Genomic DNA, 26458 nt, shown 5'->3' on the forward strand with positions numbered 1-26458 from the left:
AGATCTATAGTGGGTCTGAGGCCGCCGTCATTTTTCGGAATTAGAAAATAGCGGCTGTAAAAACCCGTATGTTTTAGCACAGGGGGGACTAATTCTATCACCCCTTTTGCTAATGAATTCTGTACATCGGTGCGAAGCATGTGACCCACGTTGCTTCTCACCGAAGTCTCGAGAACCGCCTGAAACTTTGGGGGTCTGCGAGCGAATTGGAGCGAGTTGCCTCGCTTTATAGCGTTTATAACTCAACTCGACACATCGGGGATAGCTTGCCAGGCTATAACCCGTGTGGCTAGGGCTTGACACACTGATTGGGACGGGCCGCCTAACATAGGGGGACCTGATGCCCTTATATTGTGATTTTTGCACACATTGAGTGTTGGACTGACTGGACAAGCATTTGCGCGTGGGGAAGTCAGTGTTACAACAGGGGATGGGCCACCTAGTGAAGGGGGACCGTGAACCCATATATTGTGATTTGTGCACACATTGAATGTTGGACTGACTGCACAAGCATTTGCGTGTGGGGAAGTCAGTGTTAAAACAGGGGAGGGGCCGCCTAGTGAAGGGGGACCGTGAACCCATATATTGTGATTTGTGCACACATTGAATGTTGGACTGACTGCACAAGCACTTGCGTGTGGGGAAGTCAGTGTTAAAACAGGGGAGGGGCCGCCTAGTGAAGGGGGACCGTGAACCCATATATTGTGATTTGTGCACACATTGAATGTTGGACTGACTGCACAAGCATTTGCGTGTGGGGAAGTCAGTGTTACAACAAGGGAGGGGCCGCCTAGTGAAGGGGGACCGTGAACCCATGTGTTGTGCTCGTGTGCTTTATTTGGGTCGCCGTGAAAACGGCGTTTGTTTGCAAAGACGCGCTCACTGCTGCGGGCCTGTTTACAATAATAAAATCCCCAGCCGCCTGAACTGTACAGGGGGCTGTGGGAAGTTTTGCTGGCTTCTTTGAGGGTGGTCCGGCAAGCGCGGGACACGTGCCCTCTCTTTCCTTTGCGTGCTAGGACGGCTTTGGCGGGAAGCGTTCGGCATCAGCCGCAGGGCGGGGCTGAGAGGCCTGTTTCGCCGGCTTTGCTGGTCGGCGCCAGCTAGCACGGTTAGTTCCACTCGAGCTCGAGGTCCGCGACGGCCTGTGTTAGGATCCGAAGCATTTCAGCGTCGGAGTTAGTCCTGCCTCGCTGGGTCCGCCGAAAGAGACGAGGCCCGCCACGCGGTGGTGGGGGGGCGCTGATCTCCCTCGAACGGGACCGGAGATGACTGAGCTGGAGTGAGTGAAGCACGCGGGGACGTGGCCGGCGTGCATTCACAAACGTCCGTGCTCTCTGGATGCCGTTGGCTGCGGCGCTTCTTCTTCCCCGGCTGAAGTAGGGCCGGAGAAGGGAGCGCGGGTGACGCGGCGCCGCCGTCTCGAGAGAGAGCTAACGTTAGCCGAGTTCGGCGCACGGAGATAGGCATGCACGCGCAGGCCGCACATCCGCCGACAGAGAGTGCATTCTCTGCGTGGTAGAGTCCCAGGCATGAATGCAGCTCGCGTGTTCGTAGGCCTCGCATAACACGAGGCATATGGAACAACGCTGATACAGATATAAACACATAATAAACAGATATTGAAAAGGATATCGCCGGATAGCCACAGGAGAGACGGCGTCAGGAGAAGCACGGTTGAGATGTGTAGTCTGCTGAACTGTAGCTCGCTCAGGCTGAAGGCTTGTTCGACGGCGAAGGCTCAATAAATGGTCAGAGACGTGAAGTTTGTCGCTGAAGGAGTAAAATCTGCTATAATGGCGAATTCGGGGACTATTATAGACTGAGGTCACGCCCCGTTGGCGGGCTCTGACGTGTATGACGCAGAGTGATCTCATTGGTTGCACGTCAGAGGCGCCCACGCCATTGGATGTGCAGTTGCCGCAGCGCAGCCTATGAGCGAGCCAGACGCTCATGTTCTAGCTGTGCAGCTGCAAATGCGCTTTACATAAAGGCTTCAGTAAATCGAGGAAAAGGAGTTTCCCCACTGCGTATAGCTACGCAATACGAAGTGACCGTTCGAAAGGGAACCTCATTTATGTTTTTTGTTTTTTTGCAATCTAGCAAAAATTGAATATTTTTAACAGAAAAGTTTCATAAAGAGAAGCACCTGTTTTTCCCCTGATGCTACTGATTGTGATTTTAACGTATTTTAATTTTTTATAGTATAATATAATTATTGCAATAGTAAAATATATATTGATTTATTTATTTGTTTATTTTTTATCATTTAAATATAGTTTACCTATCTATCAGTCAATCACAATCTGGCAGTTAAGACAGTACTGCATCCCTCGGATGGGGAATTCTCTCCCAGTTTAACATGCATTACGATGCAAGTTTGAAGATACTCTCTCATCTATGATGCAGGGTTCTCCCCTGTTTGCCAACATAGTCATCCTTATTTGGAGTGTAGTATCATTTCAGGGCTCAGGGGGCCTGCGGAAACCGAGCTGATGAAGCTTTAACACAGAAAATACTGGCCTCTCAGCCCGTAATGAGAGAGACGCCTTTGAAATGAAAACAGTCTCAGTCTTGTATTCAACAGTGTGAACAAATTACATTAATTGTGTTGTTGTGGCTGTAACGGGTGAGTGTGAGTGGGTCACAATCTTATACTGACAAAAGCGTCATCTTAATCTGTATTTTTTTCTTGTTTTTCAGTTTATTTTAAACCCAACTGGCAAATTGTGTTAGACCTCTCTAAAGAATGTTATATTTTTGCGCTTAATACATTACAGTTGAGTTAAAAAATAGGATTAAAATAGCATCAAGAAACAATTTACATTACTGTACTTTAGGTAAAATGCACTTTGTGTCATTTTGCTTCTTAAATATGTTTGATCAAAAATACAGTAAAACAGTAATTTGTGAAATATTATTAAAATTTAAAATAACTGTTATCTATAATATATTTGACAATGTAATTGCTGTGATGGCAAAGCCTTCCTGCAGAAATCATACTAATATGCGGATTTGTTGCTCAAGAAACATTTCTTATTATGATCAATGTTGAAAACAGTTGTGATGCTTAATATTTCAGTGGAAACTGATACCTTTTTTTCAGCTTTTTTTTTTTTTACAGAAATGCATCCTTGATTAATAAAATAATCAATTTCTTTAAAAAAAATAAAATCTTACTAACCCTAAACTTTTTATGGAAACCAAGTAAAAATTATTTATAAAATGATTTTTTTCAGTGCAGCTGACATCATTTATTCTGATATGATAGTATTGTGTCTCACGATAATAAAGTTCAGGGGGCTTGAACTGATTCTGAATGAGCTTGATGTCAGGAAATTACTTTTTGAAGTGCAAATGTTATAGATCTGTAGAATCTGAAAGAGAGCCAATTGTGTTATGATTCTGTTTTATTCTCTCTGCTGCTGAGTGCTGAGTGCAGATAGATTTATCAGACACTATCAGCAGCTGTTTTAATTGTGTGAAGCTTCAGTAAGATCTATTAATAATGAGCCGCTGGCTAGAATGCATGCTGGCAACCTCTGAAGCTTTTGAGGTTATCTTTTTTGTTTAACAACAATGAACAGTATCCAAGAACTCTGAGGCTCTAATTAAATTTTCTAAAGAATTTAGGCCACAGAAATATAACCGCTAATTTCCGTGTGTGTATGTTTGGAAATATTTACGATTGTCTGCACTTTCTTATTAAAGTTGGCGGAAGCTGTATTTTTGTCTCCATCAGAATTGCAAATAAAATAGATTCCAGACATACTAACATGCTGCTTACTGCATACTGCACAGTGTACACTAAATACCGCCTACTACTACTACTACTACAAAAAAAAAAAACAGTTATGCATTATGACTAACTTTGGAATAGCATACTACTTTAATACTCCACACCGTATATGCAAATACTGAATTTGGAATAGCATACTACTCTTACTATTTTTAGCATATAAAGATATGACTGAAATAGTAATAGTATGCTACTCTAAATTCAGTCATAGAATATCTGGATGACTGCATTATATCCCACTATGCAATGTGGTCATCTTGACTGTCCATTTCCAGTGTGATGAATGAACCAGAATAAATGTGTCGAGAAATTTTTTTTTTAACTTATTTTTTGTTCTTGCCAAATGAGAACAGTGCTGCTGCTGACATGTTGAAATAATAAATACATTTTTGCTAATTTACAAATTTGGATCAAAAATGTCATCCTATTTCCAAGATGAGAGCTGAACATTGCTTGGTGAATTAAATATGCAAAGTGATGAGGTCATGTAACTGTAGAATGCTACATAGAATAATTCCTGTTTCAAAGTAATGAGTAGTAGTAGGCATCATACAGCATAGCAGTAAACTATTTATATCTGATCTGGACATAACTTTCAAACAATGATAAACATTTAACCCTATGTAAAGCTTACTATATTATATTTGATATGCAAAATACAGCGTCTAAATTATCAACATGATTAAAACTTTGATGAAACCTGTCGTACACAACTACATGCATTTAATCGTGTGATTGATTGTTTATATTTTTTTGCAAGTAAAAGGCATTGGAGTTGTAAGATTTATACTCACAACACTCCGAGCGGGATTCGAACCGGAGTTTCCGGCATAGGAAGCACGCGCGCTAACATGGACATTAAAGACTGCAGCCACTAGGGCCAGTCGCTAGTGAGCCTCTTGAGGTCAGGGGAGTGAGGTTTACTCGCACAGCTCTTACTATAGCTGTCCTCCATTACAAAGTATTATTCAAAAACTGTCCCCCTTCAGGTCGGGATACACGTGTCTTTTAGTTGTGAAGTCTCTACTGATTTTTATAAAGTAAACGTAAGAATGACTTTTATATTGTTAGTAATATTTCAAGATGAATACTCACTGGACTGTATTTGGATTTGATTATCAATCATTTTAAAAAGTGAGTATCAGGCTTTTGAGGAATGTTTATTTGTAAATATCTCAATCGATATTGTATTGCCTTTCTTTATGTTTTGCCCCCACAATTAAAGCTTTGATCATAAAACTAACACATGACATGACCACAATATCATATTAATACAAATTATTGAAAAATATATTACACAGTGACAACTGATATTTATATGCATTTTTTGTTAGTTGTCTGCTTGCATCAACAGAATTTCATACCTTTTGGCCTTATAAATAACAACATCTGCACCAAATTGCCTATTTGTGCATATAACAAAATAATGTTTTTTCCACCCTAAGTATGAGCTCCATATTCTCACTATAGCATACTGTTATGAGCCATAAAAGCCTAATGTTTCAAATATGATTCTCAACAAAAAGAGATTTTGTCAATAAACTCATCAATAAAATAAAAAATCCAGACTATGATTTAATATGTCTTTAATATGTATTAAATAATATTATTAGTTATCATCTTGGAAAATAAATATTTACTTTGCAGTTTTTATCCAATTTTATTGTCCGGACTTGACAACAACAACAACAACAAAAACCTTCACATCAGCTTATGATGCTGCATACAGCACTACCAGCCAGTCAGAAGGTGTTTAGGTGAGATATAGCAGACAGTCGGCTCTTGTTAGTCTGCCAGGATGCCAGCTGGTGAAGATATGAGTTTTTCCCCCCTCTCTACTAACACAGATCTCTCATTCACCTCTACCCCCGACGGAAGGTGAGAAGAGGTGGCTTAACTTCTCCCTCTGAAACCACAAACATAAGACACAGAGATAATGAAGACTAAGTTTTATGGACAGTCAATGAGTAAACACTTACTCTGCGGTCCTCCCCTCTTTGCCACAGCAGTGATTTTCCACTAGCCATGAAGTGGCTGTTTATTGTTCCTGATCATGACTGATGGTCTCGTAACCGTCCCAACCTGCCTGTCACATACACCGCTCAAGCTTTTAGCTTCAGCCTTGGCTGTCACAGAGGCATTCTGGGAGCTGAAAACACATCTAATATACTGTTTCGTAACAGAACTCTGGCTCGTCTCATCCGCATTGCTTTGTTGCTGTAGATTCAGCTTCGAAAAACAGTCGAGAACGCATCTCTGCAAGCTTCCAAACCCTGAAATGCTAACATCGCACCTCTAATAGTGTAAAATGACACCCCCACACACACTTTATAATACATAAGCCCCATTAAAAAGGTAAAATGAGGCACCATTCGGTGGGAATTAAGACGCAACAGAAATCTGAGACTCAATTAGCTTCTCATTTTTCACTCGAGGAATTCTTTCCTTGCCGGCTTTATGAAGGATTGTTCTAAATGACACAGATTTCTGTCAGAGAGAAGTCCTTTCGTTCTCCCCCGGAGGGTTGCTGCACTGATACACACGTCTCACATGAAATCCCTGCTCTGGGGCAGTGCAAATGAGGCAGCACTAATACATTCTCCCTCAGCGGTGGGGAGACTCTGTGTATGAGGGGAAGAAAGTTAATGCGGTTTCTTTTATTTTGTTTTTTGAGCAGGACCATGGCAGCTCGGGAGGACCTCCTCGGAATTGGAAGGGAATTGGTATCGCCATGGTGGTCATCCTGGGGGTCATGTCTCTGGTCACCCTCTCAATTTTTCTCCTCACCCCTGGTAAGTTGGAGAACAAGGAAGTTAATGAATATAAATTGAATGAGGTGGTGAACCGGGGATAAAGGAAGAGAGATGTGAGATCAGCTACAATAAGGGAAGAAAGAGAGATGGGAAACACAACAGAAGATTATAGAGGGTTTATGTGAGCGAGCTCATATATAAGACATCCATTCACAAATAAAAATATGAAAAGACAAGCGGAAACAAAGCAAACAACACTCAGAATAAATTATTGCTGCATGCTCAGGTTAGCTCTTAAAATGTGGTTGTGCAACAGAAGTATTATTGTTTGGGTGCAAAATATCATACATTTCTAATACATAATAGAACTTTGCTTAATCTGTGTGCTTTGCCACTACCTTCAAGATTTTTCTTTGTTTGCATTTATTGAGCTTTTTATTTTACCAGCATGCTTTGCGGAAGACGGCATAGGGAGAATAAATGTTGAAATTAAGTGTATTTATTTTATTTGTTGTTGAGGAAGATGAGAAAAGGGAGAGTTATGTTTAATGATCTGCTATGTTTGGTTATAGAAGAGTTTCAGTCATAGCTGGGTCCAAATAGCCAAATCCAAGTTTTACCCACTTTTGGTGCTTGGCACGTTCATTTTGGAAGCGACACATAACATGTACTTCTAACTCACAGCATAACAGAATATTAAACAATATGTTTTTTTAAAAGTCATATTCGGTAAATAAAACCAATTGGATGGTAACTTAATTTTGAACTTAAACAATATGGCCTGGTTTCACAGATAGGGCTTAGTTTTTGCTTTAGTTCAATTAGGAGATTAAGAAGCTTTTATAAACATGCCTTAGAAAAAACATTACATTACTGATGTGCATCTTGAGACAAAGCAATGGCACTGACACATTTTAAGAACTATAAGTCAAAGTTACTGTCAGTTAAAACACCTCAAACATGCATTTTAGCTGAAGCCTTGCCCGTGAAACCGGGGGTTTACGGTTTACATGCATTTTTTTATGGTGTGTAAAAATGTATTTAGAAAAAAAAATACTGAGTGTGCTTCTTCTTTTTTTTATCTGTGGAGCCACATTCCGGCATTTAATTGTTTATTTATTTGTAATTAAAAAAAATTCTAACAACCTACTGCATATGCATCAGTAGCATCAATATTTCATTTTATTAGACAATCTTGTAGATTTTTCTAATAGACATGATTTGTCCTCAGGAATTGTGGTTGTTCTTAACTGACTGCCTGATCTTGTATTTCAGATGAGTCTCACCTCCTGCTGCTGTCTCGTCTCACTCTGGAGAACCTGGAGAGCGAGGATTTCAGAGTTCACGACCCATGTGCGACGTGGCTAAATGGTAAAAACTTCATTATATTTAGCAAACAGTGTTTAGGGGAATGTTTTAGGTCCATTTATTTGATCTATGTGGACATTTAGAGCTCCTGGAGTGCAACAATTCAGTGTCTTGAAATGTAATGGGAGACTGGATGTGTTTTTCTGATAATAGTTAAAATGTTCTATTTACTTTTCAATAAAAGTGGCATTCATCAAGCTGCATTTCTATTCACTCTTCATTATATAGCATGCACAATTAATATTAGTGCATCCCAAAACATAATACATATATATTAAATGTCATTATTCTCACTTTTTGTCATTTCAGTGCTTTTTTTTGGATAAAAATATTAATGGTATGATAGAAGACTTTCCCATCACCAGAGAAGCACATATTCTTATTAGGATGCAGTCTAGGTGCAGGCCAGTCTTGAGCTAGGCTATTGAATGTTCATTTTCATGTTTTACAGAGAACGAGGTGTCATTTTGCACCCAGGAGGGTCACGTTTTAATCCACAATCTCGCCACAAATCTAACCACCACGCTATTGGACAATAGCACCCTGGTGAGTGTATACTTACACATGCATGCATTCACATAGAAGACAGCATCATAGCACAGAAAGGCCATGCAAAGACGCATACTCATACAGCCCTGTCCTCGTCCCAAACCACCAGCGTAAAGCAGCTCTCTGGAGAGTTACAACCACCTTGAGGCATGTGTGCAGAACAAGACGTACAACTCCATTAGTTCCATTCTTATGGAACCTGACAAATGGGTCACTTCATAGCGAGAGTGAATGGACTGGTAGAATGACTGTGATGAAAGAATCAGAATGCCAAAAAATGAGCAAAGAGAGAGAGCAAATAGTGTTTCGGCTTCCAAAGCTCTAATAGTTAATGCTTTGTCTTTTATTCCCCCTTTCTGCACTTCTCCCCAGTTGATCCCGCAGCATGTGTCATCAAAGAGACTGTTTCATCAGGGCCACCCTTTGAACGCTACAGCAGGGTTACTCTGAGAATCATATATGGGTCATTGCCTCAGACGCTCAATGGAATGTTGTTGAAATGGCAGATACTTCTACTCTGAAGCCTCTACCCACACTGTCAACACTGTTACACTCGTCACATTGGCTTTATGCCCCAATAACATTTCTTAGCCACGATACACTTTCTGCATGTAAGGTTTGCAGATTATGGGTGTTTTAAAGGGAAGAATTCAAGTTTTCTCCATGGCATTTTGTTGATTTATAGACTGTAAATAAATATGAAGGACATGTCTCCACTTTCTTCCACTGTAGAGAAACGAAGCCAAAGTATCCCAGAAACAGTCATTGCCGATTACGTCATTTGGAGCCTGAGTCTGCGCAGTAGTGATCCTGAGGTGGAGCCGCCCATACTCCCGCTCCTGCAGACTCCATCGCAAGCACAGCTGTCAATCATTACGCTACACCCCATTTGTATAGCGTCACAAAAACCAAACTTATTAGAAAAACAAACACTTGAACATACGTCAGTGTGATAAGAACTATCTAAAATGACAGAAACCATCTTCGGAAAAAGTTATTCGAAGTGTAATCGGATTTTGGCCAATCCTGTCCTTTCCATTATGCCTTTAATAAAATACGTTAGTTTTCACCAAAGCTCGTTCTATTTTGCTGTAGATCATTAAACTGTTACGCTGCCTCACAAGTCTGTTTCGTGAGGTACCTTGGTGCACAAATGCTGCCTACAAAGTCATTGCCTGATAAGTTAGCGAGGCAACAAGTCCGCTGCCTAAGTTTTCAGACACAGCCATGGTTTCCACAGACAATTTCTAAAACAAACTAAAATCGTGGTAATACACTTTCACTGGAAAATTATGGAGTAAGGCATTGCAATAAAATAAACATTAAAACAAAAAATATAAGCCTCAAATAATCTAACATAATCTCAGTTTTTAAAATAAACAAAAATTGTGTTTGTGGTAATAGATTTGCATGCTATAGATGTGTATATTACAGCTTCATTTGTTTTTAATCCAAAATATTGTTTTAAGATCATTAAAGTTATTTCTGGGTTCCCGTTTTAGGATCTGAAGTCCATGAAGTTCCAGGTTTCAGCTGATAAGAGGTTCATCCTGATGGCTTATAATATCCACCATGTGAGTAATATGAGCAGAAAAACACCAAGAAGCAGTGGTCTCATTTCCACATTACCTGTGTGTAAGATAAAACATTTTTTTTTTATTGCTTCCACAGATTATCTTCTTTTTGTGCCATTGCAACACATAAGGTTTTATATCATAGCTGAGGCCTCTCTGTGTCGTCTTTAATAAATGTGCTGTACAAGCAATTTTAACCGTCTAGCTAACTTAGCCACTGAATTAGACAGCTGTTGTCTTGCTGTTTATCCAACACAGAATCATATCCCAGTTGGACCACAAAGCAATTCTATTGGCAAAATCGCTTTATAATGTATGTGATGTCGCTTACTGTATGTAAATATGACAAATCATGCCCTTTTAAATGTCACATATAATACCAGAAGGTATATTTTTTTATGAGATTACATGAACTGCTATGAAACGATAATTATATTGTGATTACTTTGAAGAAGATATCTCAATAATGTTATGTGTTAGACCCTAGCCCTAAAATAAAAAGCTGGGATTTTATAAGCCATGCATGTATAGATGGTACAGGCATTTTTGTGCATTTTTCGTGCAATATTTGAGCTATTAGGCTGGAGGAAACTCTTTCAGCCCACTTACTTCGTCCATAATTTCTGCAGGATGTTCAACAATGAACACTGCTACGATCAACACTAAACGTGGACGGAATAGAATATTCAAACACAGAGGAGCTCGGGTGTATAGAAAGAAAGAAGAAGGGATACTGACAGGCAGAGGGAGAGATGGAAATAGAGGAGAGGAGCTGTTTGGCACTGAATTGTAATGAGCATCACACTGGGGCAAGCCTTTGTGATTACAGCAGGTTTTAGAAAAAGGCTGAGAATAAACAACTTGTAGGCTATTTGTCTGAGCAACCACAGCAATCTGTAGTTCTTATCCCCCTGCCGAACCTCCACTTCAGAAAATAATCATTTCTGCAGTAGCGTTCTCTCTTCTCAAAAGAGAACGACTAGACAATAAAGAAGACGAAAAATAGGAAAAAACAGGCAATGAGTGAAAACACTGACAGTACAATCCATACTTTCTCTCTCTCTCTCTCTCTCTCTCTCTCTCTCTCTCTCTCTCTCTCTCTCTCTCTCTCTCTCTCTCTCTCTCTCTCTCTCTCTCTCTCTCTCTCTCTCTCTCTCTCTCTCTCTCTCTCTCTCTCTCTCTCTCTCTCTCTCTCTCTCTCTCTCTCTCTCTCTCAACGTCTCTTGTGAATATTGCTTTTTCTTGCTCATTTAAATGTGTTCTATATCATGCATTTGTCTCAAAGCATGTGACAAGTGGTGGATGTGGTGAATCATGTCCACATTGCATTTAACCCCAAAATAAGAAATTATTTCTGCATAAATAAAAGCAGAGCCTATTTTAGCACTATTATTTATGGTTTGCATTGAGATTCATTTAGTGTGTGTGTGTGTGTGTGTGTGTGTGTGCGTGCGTGCGTGTGTGTGTGTGTGTGTGTGTGTGTGTGTGTGCGTGCGTGCGTGTGTGTGTGTGTGTGTGTGTGTGTGTGTTGCTGCCAGTGTAAAGACATTTACAAGCACTTCATTTGGACTAAAACTAAAAGAAAATAGTCACAATGCAAAACAATCTTAAAGGATTTTTTATATTTCTTTCATTCCTCTGATATTGGACACATTCCTGTCTCACAGGATAAATAAAGCCAATCTGTGTGGTCACATCTGCAGGGAAACAAGGGATTTCTCTGTTAGTTCTCCACCTCCTCTAGTCACAATTGCTATCTCTCTTCCTTGATCTCGCTCCCCCTTTTCCCTCTCTCTCTAGAGATTATGTGCTGACTGAGGCAGTTTACGGCTCAAGCAACTGAACTGGGGGGGGTTCGGTGACTGAAGAAGATAAAGATAAAAATGATGTGATCTGCAGTCGCCCTTAGATCACGCTGTCCAATCGAAATCTATCATAGAATTGGAATTAATTGGATGTGTGAATGTGTGCAGAGAGATTGGAAACTGGGAGAAAAGGGAAAGAAAATATAAAAGGGGACACCTGAATAGTAAGGTGAAATTGCAAGGGAAGGAAGAAAATGGAAAAGGGAAAAAGCAAAAGGGAAGGAAGGCGAGTGTCACAAAGAAAATGAGGGTGCAAGCGAAATGTGTATTGAGAGAGTGAAATAGAAACTGAGAAAGACAGCATGAGGGATTGCCTGAGCCAAATCAAAAGACACAGAGACAGAGTTAAAGAGAATGCTGAGGGTGGTAAAGGGATGTCAAATGTAAAGGGATAATTCATCCAAAATCAAGATATCTGTCATTTACTCGCCCTCATGTCATTCCAAATCCAAACCTGGGAGACTTTTTCTTCTGTAGAACACAAAAGAAGGCTTTTGGACTTCTAAAATGACACAAAAGCATCACAGAAGTAGTTAATATGTCTCATACACAAGTCACAGATAGACCTAGTTTTGTATGTGGAACAGACCAAAATGTATGTCATAATTCACTAAACAAATTGATACACATCCTTAGCACTTTCATAAGAGTTCATTAAAGATGTAGCAAATATCTGATTCATGAACAGTTTTTCCTTTTGAGTCAGATCTTTTCAATGCATTAGTTGATATGGTTCACACAACTAGTCTATACTGTGTTTTCCAAAAGCATTGCAAGCCTAAGTAGATAGTAATAGAAACTATTGGCTCCGATAGTCTCTAAGATCTACTTGGGTTTGTGATGCTTTTGGGAAATTCAGCCCTGAATGATTCGTTCAATCTGACTGATTTGATTCTCCAGTTAAACTGTGCTCACTGATTCAGTGATCGAGTCACAGTGGTTAACAGCTCACTGGAGGGGGAAATTATCAGTAAATAACATCATAAATTTTGGTTTGTTTTTCACACAAAGCTTGGACTTCTCTTAAGTTGTACATGACCGCTTTGCTTCTTTTTTTGCCCAGTGCTATATTAAAAGTTGAATCCTACTTTACCTGTGTACATACAGTATACTCACCTGAACCAATCTATAACAAATCTCAGCTGCACGATTGTTTATATGTGATTGTGGACTATCCATTTTAAGGCACAGTGCTAAAGGAAGTCAGAGTTAGTGGAAAAAAGCTAAAATGTCTACAGGGATTCAGAAATAAAGAGGCACGTATTATGAGAACCAGAACAACCTCAGACTTAAAGCCCTGAGGAAGACGTGTTGTGATGAACATGAATAGAAAGATTTTACAGTGAGAATCAACACTACAGAGAGAAGAGAACAGGATGGAAAAAGGCAGACGGGAAGGCAAACTAGGGCAGATCTTGCACTTTTGGCACCGAGAATTGTGTGGGCTTCAGTACCGCATTCAGTATTATCGAGCAAATTTGTGCAATTACTATGCCAATGTCACAACCATACAAATTCCCACATTAGCAATATTTCTTAAACTGTTTGCCGTATGGATATTCATTTTACGATTCCTTGCAAAAAGAGGATTTATGACTCTCAGCGGGAATCCACAAACTCTTTTCCTATAATCAACACACTCACACACAGCCTTGCACTCAGAGAAAATGTGCTCAAACTTAACACTAGACACGTTGAGATTGTACTCATATGCACACAAACACTTGTGTCTGTCTTTTTAATATTGACATACAGTACTGTTCAAAAGTTTGGGGTCAGCAAGTTTTTTTTTTAATGTTACCACTTACCAATAAGGCTGTTTTTATTTGATACAAAATTTAAAACAGCAATATTGGGAAATATTATTACAATTTAATATAACTGTCGTTTATGTTATATAATATATTTTAAAAGGTAATTTATTCCTGGGACGGCAAAGCTGAATTTTCAGCATCATTACTCCAGTCTTCAGTGTCACATGATCCTTCAGAAATCATTCTAATATGCTGATTTGCTGCTCAAGAAACATTTCTTCTTATTATCAGTGTTGCAAACAGTTGTGATGCTTAATATTTTTGTGGAAACAGTGATACATTTTTATTCAGGATTCGTTGATGAATATAAGTTCAACAGTACAGCATTTATTTGAAATGGAACTTTTTAAAATAATATTTTAAATGTCTTAACTGCCATATTTGATCAATTTAATGTGTCCTTGCTAAATAAACATCTAAATGTCTTTCAAAAGAAATATCTTATCTTACTGACCTCAAACATTCATTTTTTTAATGAAATTATTGCTTGTATACAGTGCCAGACAGTGCGACAGTCGGCTGTTCTGTTTTTAGTATGCAGTGCAGAGCATGACTTTCAATCCTATTAGGCTTTTGGGAAACGAGTGCAGTTTGAAGCCTGTCGCCACACTGCGTTCTGTACTGATGCTGCAGCAATCGATACATCTAATTTTACTCGAATCATTACAGACCTAACTAATCAATGTACTTATCTTCATATAGTCAAATGCATTGCAATAAACCGTCCTGCTGTACTGACAAAATGCACAATTGTCTTTAGAGGCCCAAAGGACACGTCTATTGATTTAGGATATCTTTGACATGCTAATCCATTGGAGTGAGTTTCAAGCTGTGAATTTGTTACGCAAGTGGATCCTTTTTTTTTGGAGGGATATTGACCCCAATGATCACATTGATAGAGATGTGCCGTCTGCCGCTATCATTCTGTCATATGACCCCATACACGTGATGTACTGTTCTCATAAGAGTCAAACCAATTTCGGGGCCTGTATCCCCTCCGGCTACTGATTGTGAAATAAAATAAATAGTTTTCTAAAGAATTGCTTCTTTTGCTCATGATGCTCCTCAATTGAATCAGCTGAATGAAGCTTGAAATTGAAATGAATTTAAATGATTCATTAACCACCCATAGTTGTGCTGTCATGCAGTGAGAGAATGAAAGATATTATGAGCTGTAAGAACTATATGAGCGTGTGCACAAGTGTGTGCTATGTTCAGAATGGGATACTAGCATACTGCATTCTACACAGTATACGCAGACCTTTTTTTTTTTTTTTTGAAAATTTGAGGTCAGTAAGATTTTTTTTGTAAGGAATTAATACTTTTATCCAAGCAATAAGGTTCGAGAGGGTGTGCTGTATTCTTCAGGCTTTACCTTTATCTTACCTTTAACTACCCATTTTATAATCCGCAAGGACGATCATGTTAAAAGAAATCGTATGTGCAAAGACGCAGTGTGAGCTGTGAAAACATGATGTTTTTTGCTGTTCTAGACTATATATGAACATGCATTTTCTCATCTCACTTGCACAAAAACAGATTCAGTATTCTTCATTCCTCAAATGAATAAAAACAGTGAAATGCAAACAGAATATTACACAAATCGGCAATAATTAAATACGTTAAATTGCACATGTATACTTTATGTATTTATGTGTCTAGAAATGGCAGCATAGCTGAAATGTTTGAGCTGTGCCCTCTACTTTACAGACGTGAGTTTGCATTTCCTTCTGCCTGAGGCTTATTTAATTCCCGTTTGGTGTGAAAGGGCCTTCACATTTGCCAAGAATATAACTTTTTTTTGTTATTAAAAAACAAACAACGAAAAAGTAATGCAAAAGTAACGCAACCATTTCAATAAAAAGTAAATAAGTGCAGCAATGAGTAACATGCATTCCTTTTAATAGTAACTTTCCCCAGCACTTAATGTGACTGTGAAGATATTTATAATTTTACAAAAGATTTCTATTGCAAATAAATGCTGCTCTTTTGAACGTCCTATTCATTAAAGAATCTTGACAAAATGTATCACAGTTTCCACAAAAATATGCAGCAGCATTACTATTTCCAACATTGATAATAATAAGAAATGTTTCTTCAGCAGAAAATCAGCATATTACAATTATTTCAGAAGGATCATGTGTCACACTGAAGACTGGAGTAATGATGCTGAAAATTCATCCAAGGAATACATTACATTTTAAAATATAGTCAAATTACAGTTTTTTGAAATTGCAATAATATTTTACAATATTACTGTTTTTACTGTTTTCCGCCCTATCAAATAAATGCAGCCATGGTGAGCATAAAATACTTAACAAACATTAAAGTCTTACTGCTCCCAAACTTAAAAAAAAAAAAAAACATATTGTGATTAATATTACTTTTGGTTTACTCATCACACTGGAAATTGACGTTCTAGTTGAGTGCATTAGGTAGTATAATCCTGAAAATTCATGCATACCGAAAATTTTAATACAGTCACATCCACATAAACACTGCAGAAATAGTGTGGTAGCATGCTATTCCATACATAGCCTATGTGTGTGTGTGTACAATTTAGGGATCCACCATGTCCTCTGCCCTTTTCCAGGTATTCTCACAGTCCTTCACAGCATCCTTTGCAATCTACACAGTGGCCAGCGGGTAGGTAGAGACAGAGGTTCCTCACTGCATGGCCTGTACTGGGCATGTGCACAACCAAAAACCAGTCCACAGGTCCCTCTGCGTTTGTGCTTTTATCCAAAGTTATCAGGCATTGATTACATAAAAGTATGGAAAAGGCACTATTTGTTCTGAAGTTGACCGTTCTCTGCTGGATGAGTTGTTTTTTTCACTAACCTGCAATTTACTGAATGTCCTGACAGGGATTTGCTATGTTCTGTTTGTTGATAAAAGCCTGAGATTCTTGCTTGTGGTTGAGAAAGAGCAGTGAAACTTAAAAGAATGTCTTGATGCCCATTTGCTTGTTTTGGCAGAATTCACCGATCATTTAGCCTTAGATGTGGTTTCATTGCATGTCCAGACCCCTGCCTCTCTGTATACTTCACTTTCATTTCGTATTAACTCTGCATCTGCATCGTGCTGTTTTTACGAGCCCTTTCAAGCACTCTAAAAATGACCCAGAACCGGATGAATTTGTGCTATGTAGTGCTTCAAATAGTTCAATCTATGTGTGTGTGTTTTTGTCTGCATATTTTAGGGAGATTATGGACCTCACCCCATCAGAGGAGGATACGTCTGTACTTCAGTATGCAGCGTGGGGACCTCAAGGGAACCAGTTGGTGAGGATCTTTGTTCTATTGTACTATAGCGAGCTTCCTTAAAAGGATAGTTCACCCTTTTCACCCAAAATTAAATTTAAGTCATGAATTTTTTTTAAAAAGGCCCAAAAGTATCACAGAATGATCCAATGTGTTCTGGGGGTATACAATATGAAATGTAATGTATTTTTTAAGGAAACAACGTTCTCATCGTGCAATTCTATTAGCGCCGCAGCTCACTCCGACTCGCCCAGAAAAGCAGAAAAGAAAAGTCGTGAGAAATCAAGATTAACAAAAATTTCATCTGACAAACGGATTTACGGTCACTATTGTCACATGACCTTAAGAAATTAATACCAATTTCTGGCATGAAATTATAGATGGGTCAGGCTGATAGGTCTTTAACTCAGTTGTAAGCGATCACATCATCATCTACATAGTGCAGCTGATTGGTTGCTGTTGCATCAGCGGCCAATGAGCTGCGACTCAACATTCAAATACCGGAAGTTTTGCTGTTAGCAGTCTGCAGCGTGCTTGAGAAACCCTCCACCTTCCCCAGCTCCACCTGTTTATATCTGCTATGGCCCATACAAAAATGTAATATATGGCCATATATGTACTTATATTTTAAATAGCATGACATATATCTTTACATATATTTGACTTACCTGAGAACACAATATATGGCTGCAACATATATGAACATTTATGTGTCCAAACATGTGAAGAAAATGTTTGAGTTCATCCATATATGATACCATATATCTGCATATATTACAGTATAGTATTGGTTTCTCGCATATATGGACAACATTAAGTAAAAATATGTGACATACATATTTGTTTCCCACATATTTAATACATGTATGTAAACATACATGCATATGATACTGATGCATTGAAATAAGTACATATATGCATATAAACATATATGCGTCTTACATATATTTAACATTTATGTGCATATACTGGAAAATATATGGCACTTACATGAAAACGGCCATTTTTGCTATATTTTGAAATATATGTTTCATATATGTCTATGTGTTTTATATATATGAATTTTTGCATATATTCTCATATAGGCAGCAGACATACATGGGCACTGACATTATATATGTAATTTACATATATTGACATATATTAAATTTCTGTATGGGGGGGTTAATTCATGTATGTTACATGTGCAGCAGCAGCAGCGTGTCTTACATGCTCACAGCAATGTCTTTGAAAGTATTGGCAGTAGCAAGTCTCTGTAGAGCAGCAGCAGCGTAGCAAATCTATTCAGCAGCAGCGTACCAAATACATCTGTAAGACTGGAAAAACTGGAAGGACTTTAAGAGAGGGCCACTCTCTGAGAAAACAAAAGAAATTAACATTTGAGCGCCCCGTCATGCACTATTGAGACGAAGGTCTCACCTCCCTCATCCTAATCTATATTTCTCTCCCCCATTCTTCATCCTGGCAGGGATCATCCAAACTCACGCAAGAATCAAAATGATTTAATATGAATGAATATCATCAAGTTTGATACATGTTTAGTATTATTTGAAATGTCTCAGTGCGACTGGTACAAATGTCTCATTCCCAAAGAAGTAAACCAAAAGGTAATAAAGTTCTTAAGAAGTTTAGAAATATCTTCCACACTGGAGGGTGTGTCTTTGGAGCCCGTTCTCATCCTTTGGCGGCATATGTGACGCCATATGACAAAACGGCGAAATACTACGCACATGGCACCCTTTAGCGTGAATATAACACGCGAACCCAAGGCATCATAAAGTTGACTGGCATCCTTTAGCGTGAATATGAGACGCAGACCCTACCCCACACCTAAACCTACCCATCACAGTGCGTGTTATATTGACGATAAAGGGTGCCATGTGCGTAGTATTTCGCCGTTTTGTCATATGGCGTCACATATGACGCCAAAGGATGAGAATGCGTTAGTCTTTGAGTTAAAACCTTCTGACCATTTGACTGAATGCTAATTTTCCACTGCTAGCAAATGGTGACTTACAGGTAAATTTCCACTGTGGAATATGTTTAGATTTGAAATGATGTCAGTCTGGGTATATAATAAAACGCAACAAGAGCCTTTCTGTATCTCATATCAGCCCGTGAATGCTGAGGGTCACCGATACTCAGCATTCATGTATTTCTTTGTCGGGTAAACATTTTTCCTCTTTGTTCTAGAACATTTTATGGTTTGCATTGATTATCTTTGAATTGATTATGAAACTGTAAGAATACATTTACCTGACATAATTAATTGTTATATTTGATTATTCTAACAGACTTTGACTCTATTTTTAATTAGTTAAAAGGAATAGTCAAACATTCACGTATATCTAATGATATACAGATATCATTAAACCTTTTCACGTATGGAGTCAGATGAAAGAACGAGTTAATACATAACAGGAAATGTGTTGTATTTAATTAAAAACCCCTTTGCCATGAAAAAAGACGGAAACACGCGTGAGACCTTCACCGCTAATTCGAATACCGCCTTTGGATCGAGTTAGTTGGCCTTACAATTAACATTGCCATATCCATTACCATGACAATCTCTATTACCATGCCAGTCTCTCCGAGAGTTGTCATGATAGAACTCCCTTAATTCAGAGAGTTATTTTTGTGATTTTTATTTTATTATATTTAAAAGGTTATTTACAATTTGGCAGTCTAATCAAATGACTAGTCAAGGGGGGAAAAGTCATCAGTTGATATTCATTGTCATGATATTAATTAAATGTATTGCAATTTTTATATTATTTTATCATTAAAATTAAATGTTAAAGTTTAAAGTCGATTATAGACATGCTTTATTTTTTATATTAAGACATAATAGTAATATTTTAGCACTGGCCATAACATTAAAATAATTACAAAACGTCTCGGGTTATGACTATAACCCTTGTTCCCTGAGAAGGGAACGAGACACTGCGTCGAGAATCGACACTTTGGGGACGCTCCCTTAGCGTGCGCCTCTGAAGTAAGAATGAAACTAATCCAATCCTGATTGGTGTTGCAATCCACAGCTCCGCGATGAAGCAAGACGCTCTAAGGCCTCGAGGGGCGTGGCAGGACGACGCAGTGTCTCGTTCCCTTCTCAGGGAACAAGGGTTATAGTCATAACCCGAGACGTTCCCTTTCGAGGGAACTCAACACTGCGTAGAGAATCGACACTTTGGGGAACGAATGCCCACTAAGCCACGCACCGAAAACAGGCCTGCCCCGGAGTGAAACTGATTCAGGCACTCAGCTAGGACAAGAGCACGTGTGCGCCAAGCGTACTAGGGAGGTGCAGACTATAGAACCTAACAAAAGTGTGTGGGGTAGCCCAACCGGCTGCCTCACAGATCTCCTTGATGGGAACTCCCGAAAGGAGGGCCCTAGAGGACGCCATGCCTCTAGTAGAATGAGCCCTAACGGCCAAAGGTGAAGGGAAATTCCGCACCTTGTAGGCCTACTTATGGTTTGTATAGCCGGGAGCCCCTAATAGGTGATCCAAAACACACTACAGTAGGTCCGACCTCCTCCAAGAAGAGGACCTCTCAAGGTAATACTCGGAACTCTGACTGGCAGAGCAAGGAACCTCTGCTTTTCTGCCGACACATGAGGTGGAGGATGAAATACTTGCAGGACCATGGACCTAGCCATGATAAATTGCACTTAAGGCACATAGCTGGGTCTCGGATGCAGGATGGCCTTAACTCCGCCGGGGGCACACCCCAAGCAAACTGGCGATAATGCCAGGGCTTGGAGATCTCCCAGTCTCTTTAAAGAAATAGCTAAGAGAAAGGCTATCTTGAACGTGAGGTCCTAGGTGAAGCCGACTGGAGGTATTCGAAGGGAGCCAGGGATAGCCCTTCGAGAACCACCGCCAGGTCCCAGGAAGGAACCCTGGACCTGACTGTCGGTCTCATCCTCCAATACCATGGAGAAATAGTATGACCAGTTTGTGCCTCCCTAAAGGCCCAACATTTAGTGGTGCATGGAACGCCGCAATGGCAGCCACGTACACCCTACGTGTGGAAGGGGAGAGATTCGCAGAGAAACAATCTTGAAGAAACTCCAGAACTGAAGCCATTGGGCAGTTAACTGGGTCTAACTCAAGTTCTCTACACCAAGTAGAAAAATATTTCACTTGAGGCCATATAATCTCCTAGTAGACGCCCTAGAGATAAGTATGGTTTCGACCACCCCAGATGATAGACCAGCATCTAGGTACTGAGCCACCTCAGAGGCCAGACCCACAATTTCCACAGCTCTGGATGAGGATGGAATATAGTGCCCTCCGCCTGAGACAACAGACCCCTCCTCAGAGGAATCTGCCATGGCGGAGCTATCAGGGGTGAAATTAAGTCTGAAAACCATACTCGGGCTGGCCAAAACAGGGCTATCAGAAGAAGACTGATGCCCTCCTGACGGACCCTCTCCAGGACCCCCGGGAGCAGAGCGATCGGGGGGAAAAGCGTACAGGCGAAGCCTCGGCCAGGCCTGTACCATGGCATCCAACCCCAGCTGGGCTGGATGAGTGAGGGAGAACCAAAGTGGACAGTGGGATGGACGTCCCTCGAGACGCAAACAGATCCACTTCCACTGGTCCAAACCTCTGCCATATGAATTCCACCACCTCTGGATGGAGTCTCCATTCCCCGGGCCTCAGCCCCTGCCTCGACAGGATGTCCGCTCCCTAATTCAGATCCCCCAGGACATATATTGCTCTTATAGATAATATTTTCCCTTGGGGCCATAAAATGATCTGATGCGCCAATCTGGATAGTGGGCGCGATCTGAGTGTTCTTTGTCGGTTTAGATAAGCTACCACTGAGACGTGGTAACCTTTGATGTCTGTGAGGAAGCTCCTCAGAGCCCTGAACACAGCCAACATCTCTAGGCAATTTATATGCCAAGAATGATGATGGTCCTGCCACAGACCCCTGGCAAAGCGGCCGTCCGAGACCGCGCCCCAGCCAGCGAGGGAAGCGTCTGTCGAAACAGTTTCCCGGCGACATGACGCCCCTACCACTAGCCCTTGGGACAAGAACCAAGGTATCTTCCATATTAATAGGGAATGAAGGCATCTGCAGGTAACCTTTATTATATGGAACGGATTCCCCTTGGGGAAAAAACCCTTGGCTTTGAGCCACCACTGAAGGGGCCTCATGTGAAACAGGCCCAAAGGAATTATGTTGGATGCCGCTGTTATGAGGCCCAGCAGTCTTTGAAATTGCTTTACAGTGATGGCCTGGCCTAGCTTTATCCCGGACACCATGGCCAGGATGGATTCGATACGAGCGGGAGACATACGTGCCCGCATCGTAACCGAATTCTATACCACGCCCAGAAGAGTAGTCTTTTGAGCTGGGTCCAACACATTTTTCTTAGTGTTGAGCCTCAACCCCCGGTTCTGAATGTGGCCAAGGACGACATGCCGAACTGCCATTTCTCGAGACTGGGCCAATATGAGCCAGTCGCCGATGTAATTCAGTATACGGATGCCCTGAAGCCTCAGTGGAGCCAGAGCCGCATCCATACACTTTGTGAACGTGCGGGGAGAGAGTGCTAGGCCGAACGGAAGAACCCGATATTGGTATGCTTCGCCCCCGAAAGCAACCTCAGGAACCTCCTGTGACATGGAAGGATGGAGACATGAAATAAGAGTCTTTTAGATCCATCGTGACAAACCAGTCCTCGGATCTGATATGGCTCACGATAATGGGAATAGTAAGAATTTTGAACCTGAATCTCCTCAAAGAACGATTCAAAAGCCCTAGATCTAAAATTGGCCTCAGTCCGCCATCCTTCTTTGGAACTATAAAGTACCGGCTGTAAAACCCGGACTCCCTGTCTGGTAGGGGAACACATTCTATGGCCCCTAAATTCCAGTAGAGTCTGTACCTCTTGTTCCATAACCCGAGCCTGTTCTGGAATCACTGCAGTCGGTACCACCCCAGCAAACTAGGGAGGTCGGGCACCGAACTGCAATCTGTACCCATAGAGATATATTCGGAAGGCGTTGCCATTCTTCTACAAAATCTACTAAGGGAACCAGCCCCTCGAGACTGGCCTCGGGTGTTTTCCGAGCACTATTCTCGACTTCCTGAAGCGGAGGACCGGCAGGATTAAAATCGATACAGATTTTGTGACCATAGTCGGTGCCCTGTTGCAAGCTTTTGGGGCGAACGTCACGGAGTGCGTTCGCTGGAAATCGATGTGGCCCGAAGCGTCAAAGACGGCGTGACAACATCTTCTACCCTGAGGGCACCTGCTGCTAGAACAACTCTTCGCCTGAAGGACGGCCCTCAGGTCACCCTTCTGGCTGGAGGACTTCGGTTGAGAGTGCTTCCTCTGTTTGCCAAACTCCCGCAGGAGGGCCTCTAGAGGCAACGCTCTCTTTTTTTTTTTTTGCTTCCTGAAACCTGTCAACGACTGTAGTGACAGCGTTGGAAAACAGGCCAGAAGAAGATAGCGGAGCGGCCAACAGGAAATATTTGCCTCACTTAGATCTTTAAGAAGATCGGCCTGGTACGCCTGCAAAATCGTCCTAGAGTGCAGGCACGCACCAGCCTGACCTTTTCTTTTCTAAATATTTTACCAAAGGAACCAGGCTCTCGAGCCTGGCTTCGGGTATTAATCGGGATTCGTTCTCGACCCCCTGAAGCGGGTTTCCGGAAGGTCTGGACCGAAAAAGATTCTCGATTGGCGAACGCGAATGCTGCCTGGCCGCAAAAATGTGGGGCGGACAGTGCAGCCTGTGTTCGCTGGAAACCGATGTGTCCCGAAACGTTTTTAACGGCGGAAGAGCAACATCGATTTCCTGCACCATATAAGCCCAGCCAACCAGTGCAGAGGTGTCCCTGCACGGTTTGTTGGGCAGCGCCTGGGCTTAAAGTGAAGATGCCGGATCAGGAGAAAGATAGCACGCTAAAGCTTCCTCCATCTGCGGCGACTTGCCATAACCCGACTCTCTCGCACCCACCACATTCGAATAAACATATAATGAATGTGGTGAGATACCTAAAGAATGGGGTTTTTCCCAGGATCTACACATATATATTTATATTTTTATAAAGATCTGGGAAAAACAGTAAGCCCAGGCTCTGAGGTTGTGAACGGTGCTGCAGGAATCTCTCGTCTAGTTCATTTTGACGGGGATCATCCTGCTTATTTTGTGGCCAGCTCATATATTTTATATATATAAATATATTTATTTATATATTTATTTAGTCTGGCCACCGCACGCATCACAACCTCCACGAGCTCTACATAAGCAGAAACATAAGCCGGCGAGTGTGACTCATGTTGCTCGTTCCCGATGCTGAGCACATCTACTTCCTTATAAACAGATAGCTCGAGCACTGGGCACTCGTCACGGGCAGAAGAAGCCGCATCGCGGGCTTCTGCGTCGTGAACGAGTGTCATAGAATCTGCGTATGATGAGAGAAAAGGTGCCTCAGCAGTCTCGTTCTCATCCGCGAGATCCTTCTGCGATCTCCACGATCTAAGCCGTCGCGCCGCCTCAATGGACGCGGGACCCGAACCGCGGGGATCGTGAGCCTGGCCATCATCAGGAAATAATATAGCCAAGCGGGAGCGCAGCACTCTAATAGGAAGTGCTTCACAGTGTGCACAGGCAGCCCTCTCGAGAGCTGACAGTGCCTGCTGCGCCCCTAAACAATACACACACACACAGCTGATGCGTGTCCCCACCCGTGGCATATATATTATCTTGGGCAGGGGTGCACACACTTAGTGTATTGTTCACTCGCCATAATACAGAGCTTTGCACAGACAAACAACACCAAATAAGACAGACAGTTTCACAGAGAGCGCTTGCTGAAGAGCTAAAGCTGATATGTGTGTGTGTCAGCGTCACTTTTATGCATCCGGTTATGCCGTCACATGTTACATCACGACGCAACACAAATCAGGATTGGATTAGTTTCATTCTTACTTCAGAGGCGCATGCTAAGGGAGCATCCCCAAAGTGTCGATTCTCGACGCAGTGTTGAGTTCCCTCGAAAGGGAACTGTAATATTCCAGCTGTTAATGTTCACTCTGCCCTATTAATTTTTAAATATCCTTGCAATAATCTTCACTCTTAAAATTAAAGGTTCTTTATAGGCGTGGATGGTTCCATGAAGAACCTTTAACATCCATGAAACCTTTCCATTCCACAAAAGTTTTTTTATAGTGGAAAAAGGTTCTAGATTATTAAAATGTTCTTCACTCTAAGAAGTTTTTAAGAACGGTTCACTGAAAGGTTCTTTATGGAACCCAAAATGGTTCTTCTATGGCATCACTGTGAAAAAAACAACCTTTTGGAACCTTATTTTTAAGAGTGTTGGATTATGACTTCATCTAATGCTAGTTGTGTCTCTTTGTTGATTCCAGGTCTATATCTTTGAGAATGACATCTACTACAAGCCAGATGTGTCTAGCAAGGCGATGCGTCTGACAGCCACGGGCAGAAATGGAATGGTGGTTAATGGGCTGTCTGATTGGACCTATGAGGGTCAGTGATTTTGGATGAGTTGTCCCCTTCAATACTCTCTTTCAGTCCGTCACTATAATGAATCACCTTAATTATGTGTGTGCATTGAGACAATTTTGACAATCCCTTGAAGACATTCCAATATTCATGAAGAGATTATTATCTCATTTGGCCTTATAAATACACATGAGATAGGTAAATGAGATTTATGATCATAAGCGTAGGTCTATGATGATATGTGTGTGGGTTACTTAGCCTCATCAAAATTTAATTTCTCTCCCTTACCTTATTCAACTTTAGAGGAGATACTGCGGAAATATCCTGCGTTCTGGTGGGCAAAAGACGGTGCACGCCTGGCGTATCTGTCCATTAACAACTCAGACACTCCTTTTATGGAGATACATCACTTCCTGGGTGGGGTCTACCCTTCTAACGTCCTCTACCCATATCCAAAGGTAAAAACAGTTGACATGAACCATACTAATTTCTTTTATTAGACAAAATAACCTCAAAATGAATCAGATATCACAATAAAAGTCTATATTGAATAATGAATACAAGCATTTGCACTATTTGCAGACTGCAAGAGCATTTTGTATTTAATTTGATAATGTTAAAAGCATTGTTCTGTACAGGCAGGTTCCAGAATCCCATCAGCCAGTCTGTTTGTGGTGAATTTATACGGTCCAGCTCACACATTAGAGATGATTCCTCCAGACTCCCAGAACAGCAGGTGAAGTTTATCTTTCATTAACATGTGTCCGTAATTGCGAACATGCTATGCAGTGGATACAGAGCTGTTTATTTTTAAAATCCTTTTAAACGCATGGAAAAAATGTGTCTTAACTGTCTATTTATTAAACTAAATATTTTATGCATGATGTTAAAAACATCGCAAGTGAGTTGCATCTGTTTCTGTCGCACAGTGTTGCTTAGGCAACAAATATATTTAAAGGGGCATTCGGCAACT

General features: G+C 40.9%; 1 protein-coding gene across 3 annotated transcripts in view; it reads left to right on the plus strand.

The window, feature by feature from the left end:
- The window catches only part of LOC143725616 (inactive dipeptidyl peptidase 10), a 70908-nt gene that overhangs the window by 25690 nt on the left and 18760 nt on the right, over positions 1-26458 (plus strand). Inside the window, exons 2-10 of one of the 3 annotated variants that reach the window (XM_077218139.1) lie at positions 6474-6591; positions 7828-7923; positions 8372-8466; positions 9972-10043; positions 16316-16368; positions 16925-17006; positions 25389-25509; positions 25789-25943; positions 26124-26221. In XM_077218139.1, the coding sequence (XP_077074254.1) occupies positions 6474-6591; positions 7828-7923; positions 8372-8466; positions 9972-10043; positions 16316-16368; positions 16925-17006; positions 25389-25509; positions 25789-25943; positions 26124-26221 (890 nt within the window). The remainder of the gene's footprint in view (positions 1-6473; positions 6592-7827; positions 7924-8371; positions 8467-9971; positions 10044-16315; positions 16369-16924; positions 17007-25388; positions 25510-25788; positions 25944-26123; positions 26222-26458) is intronic. The other 2 variants (XM_077218140.1, XM_077218141.1) reach the window with 2 other exon arrangements.

The sequence above is a fragment of the Siphateles boraxobius genome, unplaced genomic scaffold (genome assembly GCF_051911475.1).
Source record: "Siphateles boraxobius isolate OS27281-9 unplaced genomic scaffold, OSU_SipBor_1 77, whole genome shotgun sequence".
Taxonomy (NCBI): domain Eukaryota; kingdom Metazoa; phylum Chordata; class Actinopteri; order Cypriniformes; family Leuciscidae; genus Siphateles; species Siphateles boraxobius.